The following is a 12,419-nucleotide window of genomic DNA, read 5'->3' on the forward strand; positions in this document are numbered from 1 at the left end:
GTAACTAAGGGTGGTTGGAGAAGTGGTGATGGACACTGTGAAGCATGGATAACGACAGAAACTGCTGACAGCGGTCTCGAGGGACTTTGGCAGCCCGGCGCAGTGCAGCGAATTATCGCGGTCTCATCACGCAATATTGCCACGGACGAGAGAAAATTAACACGCGGGTCATTAATGAAGGAACTGGCGTCGTTTTTACTGACGCCTGCGGCCGTGCTGATGGTTCATCAGTCTGACACGCGAGGCCGCAGAGGCCAGTTCGTGAGGCCGCGAGGATGCTGTGTGCATACCACACGACATACTGCAGCTCCTCGTCAAGGCGGAAGTGCTGACGTGTCTACCTCAGTAAAGTCTGTTCAACGTCCTGTCGAAATCAGAGGTTGTATCAGTGACGCGTAGGAGTATGAAAGACTTCAGACAGGAAGCTTCAAAATTACAAGTAAAATTAGTAACAGTAGATATTGTCTGAGCAACAGACCGAAACATAAAAACAAAGAGTGTTAAGATTTTTCGAAGCAGTCTAGATGGAGAAGCTATAATGCATTTTGCAGTTGTGTTCCGTGTCGATGTGCGAGAGTTTGTTTCTTGTGACACTCAGACCTATGAAAATTGCAACAAGAAAATAATACGATTAGTTTGATATTTCATACTCTGTAACGTTCATGGTTTTCTCAGATGAATACTTTATTTGTCCTGTCAACCTTTTCTTTTTTCAAGATGGCTCGAATTCGGATGTAATAACATCTGTGTGAATTGTTACTCTGTTTCACATCTGCTTTGATATTCCCCTGTGACTTAATGTTGCTATCTGCTATCTTGGGCGTCTAGGAACACATTTCTTCTAATGGTCCTTACTGAATCTGGCATGGGATGACCAAAACGCGAGCCGCTCAACATCTGGCACAATTCCTGCTCCCGCCGATAAATCGCCAGACCTCATAATGGATTACTTGTGCTGATTCTGCATATTAGCAATTTCCGTTGCCTTCGTAGCCCCAAGTTGCATGCATTATTACAGTACAGTGATGATATCAGCAGAATATCCTCAGAAAGTATCTAGTTCTAGGACTACTGATGACACTCGGTATACAGCAAACACGAATGTATCCGAAACGGTGTTAGCTAAAGCTTAGTCGGAGGGCGAATGATAACAGACGTGTGGATGACACCATGACACCCCAAACAGTGATGATTGTTACTTTCAGTGATTAGTTAGAGCGTCCAGTAATGAGACCATATACGTGGAATCATTAAAAGCAGTGGTAATAGTTACTAAAAGTGTCGAACTGAAGTGACTAATGTGAGACCTAACCACAGCTGCTTGTATTACTGTAATACTAATATAGACTGTGCAGGTATTGATTATATCAGCAACATATCCTCAGACAGCATATAGTTATGGTATCTCTACTGACAGTAGATATACTACTAACTGTGTCAGTTTAAGCTCATGACACTTAGTCGGTAGGTGAGCGATGGGAATTGACACATGAATGCCACCATAACACACCAAACAGTGATGGTTTTTGTATTCAGTGCCTAGTTGGATCCAGCAACGAGACCCCACAGATGGAATCACTAAAAGCAGTCCAAAATCAGTTATTATTTACCAAAAGTGTCCAACTGGGAGGAGTACTTTGTGACCTGATGTGGATGAACCACCAGCATACTCGAAAAAGTGTTCGTTTTTACAGACAGTGTCCAGTTGGAGGTTGCAGTAATGAGACCAGACACCCAAAAAGGGTCAACTTCCACCCGAACAGACTCGGCCTTTGCGAAGTAGCTGTGTTAGGACGACACGTATATCAATGAACAGAACAACTCATCTGGAGTACGCTTCCACGTGTAGAGTCTGGTTGGGAGCACAGTGATGAAGCCAACCTTATTGAATCCAGTAGCACACCGCAAGCAGTGTTGGCTGCCGCCCAGAGAGGCGGGCGTCCGTCTGGAGCCATCGTCGCTGTGGCGGAGCCTGCGACCACTGGTCATGGTGTCCACAGCGCTGGGGGTGGGGCCCCACCGCCCCCGCTGTTGCTGCCTCCTTGGCGCCGCCTCCCGCGCCTACAGCCTCGCCATCGCACTGGCTGTCCTGTGCCTGTGCTCCATGGACGCCGCCTTCGTCGCCGGCGCCGAAGTCGAGCAGAAGCGCATAGCCGCCTCTGCCTCCGGGTTCATCACCATCATCACGATAACAGTCACTGCTGCCCTGTCGATTCTCTCCTCACTGGCCGGAAGCGGCGACAGGTTCCTCTCCCTCGTGTCCGAGATCGAGCGCGTCGACGTTTTGTTCCACAAACGCGCCTCGCGAGCGAACAGTAGAACCTTTCTGTGTCTGTTGCTGCTAGCAGCAACGTTGCTAACGTACTACAGTATGTTTATCGCCTTTCAAGTGATTTCTTCAAACAGTTTCGCTTTTGTAATGGTGTACGTCGCTAACTGTTTGACAGTTTTCATCGTTTTACAGTTCACAACTCTCGTGGCAGTACTACGACACAGATTTTCCTTACTCAACGACACCATCCTCCGAATGTCGGACAACATTTCTGTCATGCAGTGGAATGAACTCAGCCAGCTGACAAACAATCGTCGACTGATGTTGGCAAGTAGACGTACTCACCCTGCGAAGAGGTTTCCGGAAGAATCTATAACTTTAATGTCCATTCCGATCCTGGTAGATGTTCGGCTGGCTTACATGCGACTGTCCAAAGTGGCAGCGGCCGTCAACAGAATGTACGGGATACCGATGGTAGCCAGTGCGCTCCAGACGCTGACCGTCTCGTACCATGTCATATTTTGCATTCTCAGGGCTGCCTTACACCGGGAGAAAGCGGACCTGTTTGAAACGCTGACGGACACCAGCTACGTGGTTGTCACGCTGGCCAGCTTCGTCTGCATGGCGGCCGCCTGCCACTCGGCCGCTGCGCAGGCTAGCAGGACGGCGACCATCTCAGACGAACGCTGCCTGACGAATTCCGCAGGTAAGCAGACGCTGCCAGGGCTACATTGTTACATTACACCACTTCTATTCCCTGGATCCCACGGACAGTAGACCCTCGGATGAGAAAGTAAGTTAAAGATGTACAGTTAATTTGATTTAGGTGGAATATGTTGTTGTTGTGGTCTTCAGTCCTGAGACTGGTTTGATGCAGCTCTCCATGCTACCCTATCCTGTGCAAGTTCTTCATCTCCCAGTACCTACTGCAACCTACATCCTTCCGAATCTGCTTAGTGTATTCATCTCTTGGTCTCCCTCTACGATTTTTACCCTCCACGCCGCCCTCTAATGCTAAATTTGTGATCCCTTGATGCCTCAAAACATGTCCTACCAATCGGTCCCTACTTCTTCTCAAATTGTGCCACAAACTCCTCCGCAATTCTATTCACTCCTTCCTCATTAGTTATGTGATCTACCCATCTAATCTTCAGCATTCTTCTGTAGCACCACATTTCGAAAGCTTCTATTCTCTTCTTGTCCAAACTATTTATCGTCCATGTTTCACTTCCATACATGGCTACACTCCATACAAATACTTTCAGAAACGACTTCCTGACACCTAAATCTATACTCGATGTTAACAAATTTCTCTTCTTCAGAAACGCTTTCCTTGCCATTGCCAGTCTACATTTTATATCTTCTCTACTTCGACCATCATCAGTTTTTTGCTCCCCAAATAGCAAAACCCCTTTACTACTTTAAGTGTCTCATTTCCTAATCTAATTCCCTCAGCATCACCCGACAATTCGACTACAGTCCATTATCCTCGTTTTACTTTTGTTGATGTTCATCTTATATCCTCCTTTCAAGACACTGTCCATTCCGTTCAACTGCTCTTCCAAGTCCTTTGCTGTCTCTGACAGAATTACAGTGTCATCGGCGAAACTCAAAGTTTTTATTTCTTCTCCATGGATTTTAATACCTACTCAAAATTTTTCTTTTGTTTCCTTTACTGCTTGCTCAATATACAGATTGAATAACATCGGGGAGAGGTTACAACCCTGTCTCACTCCTTTCCCAACTACTCCTTCCCTTTCATGCCCCACGACTCTTATACCTGCCATCTGGTTTCTGTTCAAATTCTAATAGCCTTTCGCTCCCTTTAGGATTTGAAAGAGGGTATTCTAGTCAACATTGTCAAGCTTTCTCTAAGTATACAAATGCAAGAAACGTAGGTTTGCCTTTCTTTAATCTTTCTTCTAAGATAGGTCGTAAGGTCAGTATTGCCTCACGTGTTCCAAAATTTCTACGGAATCCAAATTCATCTTCCCCGAGGTCGGCTTCTACCAGTTTTTCCATCCGTCTGTAAAGAATTCGCGTTAGCATTTTGCAGCTGTGACTTATTAAACTGATATTTCGGTAATTTTCACATCTGTCAACACTTGCTTTCTTTGGGATTGGAATTATTATATTCGTCTTGAAGTCTGAGGGTATTTCGCCTGTCTCATACATCTTGCTGACCAGATGGAGAGTTTTGTCAGAACTGGCTCTCCCAAGGCTGTCAGTAGTTCTAATGGAATGTTGTCTACTCCCGAGGCCTTGTTTTGACTCAGGTGTTTCAGTACTATCATTCGGAAAGTAAAGAACGGTTTTTTTTCTCCTGTTCGCTTCCCCCCACCACCACAGTCAACGAATCACTGACCTTAGTACTCATTCCAGTTTTGCGGCAGCTAGGATCCAATACGATTGCTTACTTCTCAGCTGTGCGACTCAAAAATGTGTGACAAAATTGTCGAGCCCACCAAGTGTGGGATGCGCAGTGTTATCCGCTTTTGAAACACACAAAACGTTCGTCAGCAATGAAAGTGGAATATGTTACACGATCCAAAATCGATTGTGCTGTAAGTCAAAATGGTAAATACGTCCAGGCGATAGAAACGTGTATTGCAAGATTAACTATCGACAACAGAACACGGCCCTTCGAATTTGTGGTTTCAACAGAATGTTGTCGTGATCTCATTCTCGGATGAACGTTCTTGAAAGCATGACAAGTGGTCATAGACTCTGTAAGATCAGAGCTACAGACTGAAGAACACACATTACGAGGCCGGCCGGAGTGGCCGAGCGGTTCTAGGCGCTTCAGTCTGGAACCCCGCGACCGCTACGGTCGCAGGTTCGAATCCTGCTTCGGGCATGGATGTGTGTGATGTCCTTAAGTTAGTTAGGTTTAAATAGTTCTAAGTTCTAGGGGACTGATGACCTCAGAAGTTAAGTCCCATAGTGCTGAGAGCTATTTGAACCATTTGAACACACATTACGAGGTTTGCTCCAGGTGCTTGTTTGCCATTGTGTTAGTTTGTACGGTGGTCATTTGGAAAGTAACGAACGTTTTTTTCTGCAGAAATTTTTATTTGATGTAATTAAATGGAACTGTCTTTTACATAAAATTTACTAGCCTTGCTACTTTTCTACATGATCACCGTTCAAATGTAGTCACTTGACATACCGTTTTACCAGCTTTTCTATGGCTTCTGCATACTCAACTGCCGCCATGTTGCTGAACCAGTGACCAACGGCTTCTTTAAGTTCATCACTTCTGTAAGGTTGTAGACTCAAAACATCTTTCAGTTTGGGAATTAAGGTCGACCAATCAACATTTATACGAGGGTTGGAACTTAAATGGTGGCAACTATACAAAAGAGTTACATGTTTGCACCTGTTACTCTCCTTCAAAGTAGTCACCAGCGTTGTGTAGAACCCGTTGCCAGCGATGTGGAAGGCGTAGTATACCGTTAGCAGAACCTGTTCTCTTGATGGTACGAATCGAGCGGTCTACTGCCTGTCGAATCTCTGAAACAGTTCTGAAGTGAATGCCACGAAGCCTGAACTGAAACGCCAATGCAACGAATGACGTCGTTATGGGTCGCCGCAAAAGTCGAAAGTGCGTCACAGCCCCAGTATGGTGAAAGTTATGGTGATTCTCGTGTACGCCTGTGATGGTGTTATCCTAACGCGTTACGTTTCTCCACGGCAGACCGTCAATGCACTCTATTACTGTTCGTTTTTGGAGCATCAGCTTTGCGAAAGAAGCGCCGACACTTTCTGGGCAACCGACCCATCATTTTGCGCGATAATGCGCGGGCGCTGTGGCTGCTCTGTTCGGTCGATGGCACTGGGAAGTACTGTACTATCCACCATACTACCCGGACTTAAGTCTTTGTGACTTTGATCTTATTCCGAAGATGAAGGAACCACTTCGTGGCATTCGCTTCAGAACTGTTCTAGAGATTCGACAGGCAGTAGACCGCTCCATTCGCACCATCAACAGAACAGGCTCTGCTAACGGTGTACTATCCCTTCCACATCGCTGGCAACGGGTTCTACACAACGCTGATGACTACTCTGAAGGACAGTAACAGGTGCAAACATGTAACTCTTTTGTATCGGTTGTGAAAAAATAGTTGCTACTATTTAAGTTCCAACCCTCGTGGACAGATTACTGCGCTTTTTGCTAATGTAATGAACGGAGCGCAGTTCGGAAGTGGTGTATCATGTTTAATGGCGTATGGGAGAATGTTCACGACGAAGATTGCTCGGGCTGGCCCTCAGTAGTGACTGGCGCACTCAGAGCAAGGACTGAAACAAATATCCAAGAAGACAGCCGTTTTACAATCAGTAGACTGCACTCATTTCTTCCAAACATTTTCAGAACTGTGTTGTACAAGATGTTGTACAAGACTGTTAGGGCAGATCTAGGCTATAGACAAGTGTCTGCCAGGTGCGTCCCGCGAATTTTATCAGACGAAACACAAAACCAAACGAATGGCAGTAGCTATAAAAAGGATGGTGATGAATTTTTGAATCAAATTGTCACCGTTGATAGACTGAGATAACACATATCGTACCAGAAACAAAGCGCCAATCAATGGAACGGCATCACTTGCAATCCCCAACGAAACCGAAAAACGTAAATCAAGCTTTGAGTTCCAGAAAGATTATTGTGTTTTAGGTTCGTAAGAGCGTCCTGGTCACCGATTACACACCTATAGGTGAGGCCATAAATGCAGCGGCCTACTACCAGACACTTCAACGACTTCGCCGGGCCATTAAAACCAAGTGGAACGGAATGCTAACCTATGGAGTAATTCTCCTTCACAATAATACACGTCCGCACGCAGCAGGAATGACAAGATTTGCTTCAAAGGTTTCAGTGGAAAATGTTTCATCATCCACGATACAGTCCGGACTTAGTCCCAAGTGATTATCACGTATTTCCCAAACTGATACATGTTTTGAGTCTACAACCCTACAGAACTGATGATCAACTTAAAAAAGCCGTTGGTCACTGGTTCAGCAACACGGCGGCAGTTGAGTATGCAGAAGCCATAGAAAAGCTGGTAAAACGGTATGGCAAGTGACTACATTTGAACGGTGATTATGTAGAAAAGTAGCACGGCTAGCAAATTGTATGTAAAAGTTTCATTTAATTAGATCAAATAAAAATTTCTGCAGAAAAAAAGAGTTCGTTACTTTCCGAATGACCACCGTATAAAGTAACACAATGGCAAACAACCACATGGAACAATCCTCGTAATGTGTGTTCGTCAGTCCGTAGCTCTGATCTTACAGAGTCTATGACCACTTGTGATGTTTGCAAGAACGTTCATCCGAGAATGAGATCACGACAACATCCTGTTGAAACCACAAATTCGAAGGGCCGTGTTCTGTTGCCGATAGTTATTCTTCCATTACACGTTTCTATCGCCTGGACGTATTTGCCATTGGTGACGTACAGCGCCGGCCGTTGTGGCCGAGCGGTTCTAGGCGCATAAGTCTGGAACCGCGCGACCGCTACGGTCGCAGGTTCGAATCCTGCCTCGGGCATGGATGTGTGTGCCGTCCTTAAGTTAGTTAGGTTTAAGTAGTTCTAAGTTCTAGGGAACTGATGACCTTAGAAGTTAAGTCTCATAGTGCTCAGAACCAATTGAACCAATTGACTTACAGCACAATCGAGTTTGGGTCGTGTAACATATTCCACTTTCGCTGCTGGCGATTAACATCAACTATGAAGAAAATGAACGCTTTTATCTTGCCAATGTTTTTACATTGTATAGAGTGCTTTACATATTCGCTTCGTTTTCTTGTGTCGAGCGTATTACTCTCGTGTTAACTTCTTCCCTCTCAGTTTATATATTTCATAAAACTAGATAATTCTGTTAACTGACTCGTACGGTGTTTTATATAAAAAAATTAAAAAAAAGAGGTTCAAATGGCTCTGAGCTCTATGGGACTTAACATCTGAGGTCATCAGTCCCCTAGAACTTAGAACTACTTAAACCTAACTAACCTAAGGATATCACACACATCCATGCTCGAGGCAGGATTCGAACCTGCGACCGTAGCGGTCGCGCGGTTCCAGACTTAAGCGCCTAGAACCGCTCGGCCACAGCAGCCGGCGGTGTTTTATCATTCCTGTCTTGGAACGGCAGGTCGCAGGATACAAGGCGCCCTTTGGCAGTTCAGTTCCTCTGGTTACTTCTCGTCTACCCGGCATTCTGATGGTGACGCCAAAAGAGATCGCTAGTTATTTGCTACAGTATGTTGTTTCATCCATTTTGTTTCTTTCCCTCTTAATTTCATTATTTTTATATGATTATGTTAGTTCCGTAAGCTTGTTCTTACGTGTATGTTGTTATATTTTTATCTAATTTCGCAACAAGAGCATATCAGAATTGTCACTTAACTTTTTCCTTTTTTAACTATCTAACTTTGGTCGTGTTTTTAATTTATTGCATTTTATTACTGTAATAACTTATACACTTGGTAAGCCCACTATAGACTTTACCTATTGTATTCTTCTTTTTACTATCCTACAATTTTATAATTGACGAATATGTGTACCGTATACCTACAGAAGCAACATATAACGACGTTACGACACAAACATTTTGTGGCCACTGCACAGCAGTTTGTTATGAACAGTAGCGCGGTCTACAAGATGACTCCACAAAAAATGTGGCCTAGTATATACCAAATTTTAAATACGTGCGGTGACGCTAAGCCGATTTTGTGTTTATGTTTTGCCGGTGCCACTACGACTTCATTACATTAGAACATATTTTAAAGCAGCTATGCCTCGTCATATTTAAAGCGCATGTTTTCTACTTCTATTTCAGTAATATTTTTCATTATGTCCTATTTTATTAAGATGTAGACAATCCACTAGTGGTATTTACGTTTTTTCCATGTTTTACTGCAGATCTGAAGATTTTATTGCTGAGCGAAACCGAAAATCTAAGGAACAAACAATTTTGTGATCATGGACGAAAAAGAAAGACATTTATTACAGAAAAAGAAACCTCTGAGTCGACAGGTTGGCCGCTAATGACGAGGTCGATGAGATTTCCTGACATCTTGGCAACTGTCCGGCTTTTCGCGGATGATGCTGTAGTATACAGAGAAGTTGCAGCATTAGAAAATTGCAGCGAAATGCAGGAAGATCTGCAGCGGATAGGCACTTGGTGCAGCGAGTGGCAACTGACCCTTAACATAGACAAACGTAATGTATTGCGAATACATAGAAAGAAGGATCCTTTATTGTATTATTATATGATAGTGGAACAAACACTGGTAGCAGTTACTTCTGTAAAATATCTGGGAGTATGCTTGCGGAACGATTTGAAGTGGAATGATCATATAAAATTAATTGTTGGTAAGGCGGATGCCAGGTTGAGATTCGTTGGGAGAGTCCTTAGAAAATGTAGTCCATCAACAAAGGAGGTGGCTTACAAAACACTCGTTCGACCTATACTTGAGTATTGCTCATCAGTGTGGGATCCGTACCAGGTCGGGTTGACGGAGGAGATAGCGAAGATCCAAAGAAGAGCGGCGCGTTTCGTCACAGGGTTATTTGGTAAGCGTTATAGCGTTACGGAGATGTTTAGCAAACTCAAGTGGCAGACTCTGCAAGAGAGGCGCTCTGCATCGCGGTGTAGCTTGCTCGCCAGGTTTCGAGAGGGTGCGTTTCTGGATGATGTATCGAATATATTGCTTCCCCCTACTTATACCTCCCGAGGAGATCGCGAATGTAAAATTAGAGAGATTCGAGCGCGCACGGAGGCTTTCCGGCAGTCGTTCTTCCCGCGAACCATACGCGACCGGAACAGGAAAGGGAGGTAATGACAGTGGCACGTAAAGTGCCCTCCGCCACACAGCATTGGGTGGCTTGCGGAGTATAAATGTAGATGTAGATGTAGGACTTTTATCTCTGGCGGATTTACCTCCAAACATGGTTGTGTCATTTAATTTTTCTCTGTACGGCTGCGAGACGAGTGGTTGGCTCCTTTGTACGGTGACGGGGAATGGTTACGGTATGTTTGATAGTGACCTTGTCTAGGGTACAGCAATGGTCTTCCTCCCACAGATCAACTATAATCGTTTCCAGTTGACTGGTGTAAAGAGAACTGTTGTGATGGTGAACGTTTTGCTGTGTAGTAGTCGTCTGAAACTCCTCTTCTCTGCAGTAGCGTGCGACATGTCAGAGGTGTCCCCAGTGGAAACATTCTGCGTGTCCACCTCCTTCCTCCAAATGTCCGTTCTGCAGGGCGCTGGACTTGTCAAAGAAATTGCTTCTTCCTCTTTCTCTAAAGTATGGACTCGACCTTCATGGCTGCTATCTTTTGCTTACTCAGTCCGGCAGTTCTGGCTGCCATAAAATGCTGTACCTGTTCGCTAAGAACCTGGAGTATCAGAGAGGTGAGGTCCTGGTGATCTTTCATAGGGACCACATTTGGGGCTACTGTACACTGACGGAAAAAAATCGCAACACCAACAAGGAGTTGTGTGACATAAACGAAAATTGGTAGGCGTGTTTCCTCATCTGAAAGATGACGAAGTTTCGCACCAGTCGCATGAGTGGCGCTAGTAGCGCAACTGTGAGGAAGCGAATCAGATTTGCTTTCAATACACGCTGTAAGGGCGTGAGCGTTAGTTGCCTTTGACTGGATGTGGTGAGTTGATGTTAGTCAAGAATGCTTCTAAGGCGACAGACACCATCATCAACACCTTACTGAGTTTGAACGAGGTCTGTAATAGGACTACGAGAAGCTGGGTGTTCCTTCTGCGATACTGCAGAAACACTTGGCAGGAGTGCAGCCACTGTACATTATTGTTGGCAGCAGTGGTCACGGGAAGGTACGGTTGACCGAGAGAGGTGGCGCAGTGGTTAGCACACTGAACTCGCTTTCGGGAGGACGACGGTTCAAATCCGCGTCCGGTCAACTCGATTTGCGCTTTCCGTGATTTCCCTTAATCACTTTAGGCAAATGGCGGGATGGTTCCTTTGAAAGGGCAAGCCCGACTCCCTTCCCCATCCTTTCCTAAGCCGATGGGACCGATGACCTCGCTGTTCGGTTCTCTCCCCCAAATCAACCAACCGAGGTACGGTCGCAGGAAGATCGGTCCCCAGACGGCCATGTGGCACTACTGAGAGACAAGACCATCGTGTTCAGCGTATAGATGTGACGCATCGTACCCCATCTGAAGCAGAAATTCGAGCTTCAGTTGCCACCACAGTGACATAAAGAAACGTTAAAAATCGGTTACTTCAAGGACAGCTTTAAGCCAGACGCCCTGTAGAGTCCATTCCACTGACCCCAAACCACCGCCATTTGCGACATCTGTGGAGTCAAGCGAGAGTTGACTAGAGGGTAGGGTGGACGTCTGTCGTATTTTATGATGAAAATTGGTTCTGTGTCGCTACTAGTGATGGTCAGAGGGAGGAGGCCAAGTGAGGACCTGCAACCAACCCGTCTGTGTGCTAGACACACTGGACCTGTAGTTACGGTCTGGGGCGGGATTTCGTATGACAGCAGGAGCACCCTCGTAGTTATCGCTCGCACGCTGACTGCATATTTGTACGCCAGTCTGGTAATTCGACCTGTCGTCCTTCTATTCATGAATAGCATGCCAGGGGGTGTTTTCCAACAGGATAACGCTGTCGCTAATACCGCTGTTGTAACACAACATATTCTATAGAGTGTCGACATGTTGCTTTAGACTGCTAGATAAGCATATTGTTTCCAATGGAGCACATATGGGACATCATCGGATGACAACTCCAAGTCATCAACAAACAGTATTAACCATCCCTATAGTGACCGACCAAGTGCAACAGGCATGCAACTCCAACCCACAAACTGACATATGACGCCTTTACGACACAGAGAATGCACGTTTGCATGCTTATATTCTACTTTGCAATAGCTTACCTCGCGCTTGCATTAACCTGTGATCTTGCGATGTTAATACTTAAATACGTTACCTAGACAAATGTGTTCCCGAAATTTCATTCCTCTAAATTAATTATTTTATGGTGTTGCGATTTATTTCCGTCTGTGTATTTCTTTCACCCAACTATTTTTCTGTTGGATATCCTCTACAGCTACATCTACATACATACTCCGCAATCCACCTTACGGTGCGT

At 45.1% G+C, this 12,419-nt stretch overlaps 1 protein-coding gene across 1 annotated transcript in view; it reads left to right on the forward strand.

Moving 5' to 3' along the window:
• Positions 1 to 1,870: 1,870 nt before the first annotated feature.
• Positions 1,871 to 12,419, forward strand: part of LOC126263307 (uncharacterized) — a 43,003-nt gene continuing 32,454 nt past the window's right edge. Inside the window, exon 1 of the mRNA XM_049960395.1 lies at positions 1,871 to 2,978. Coding sequence (XP_049816352.1) covers positions 1,871 to 2,978 — 1,108 coding nt within the window. The remainder of the gene's footprint in view (positions 2,979 to 12,419) is intronic.

This window comes from Schistocerca nitens, chromosome 6 (assembly GCF_023898315.1).
Source record: "Schistocerca nitens isolate TAMUIC-IGC-003100 chromosome 6, iqSchNite1.1, whole genome shotgun sequence".
NCBI lineage: Eukaryota > Metazoa > Arthropoda > Insecta > Orthoptera > Acrididae > Schistocerca > Schistocerca nitens.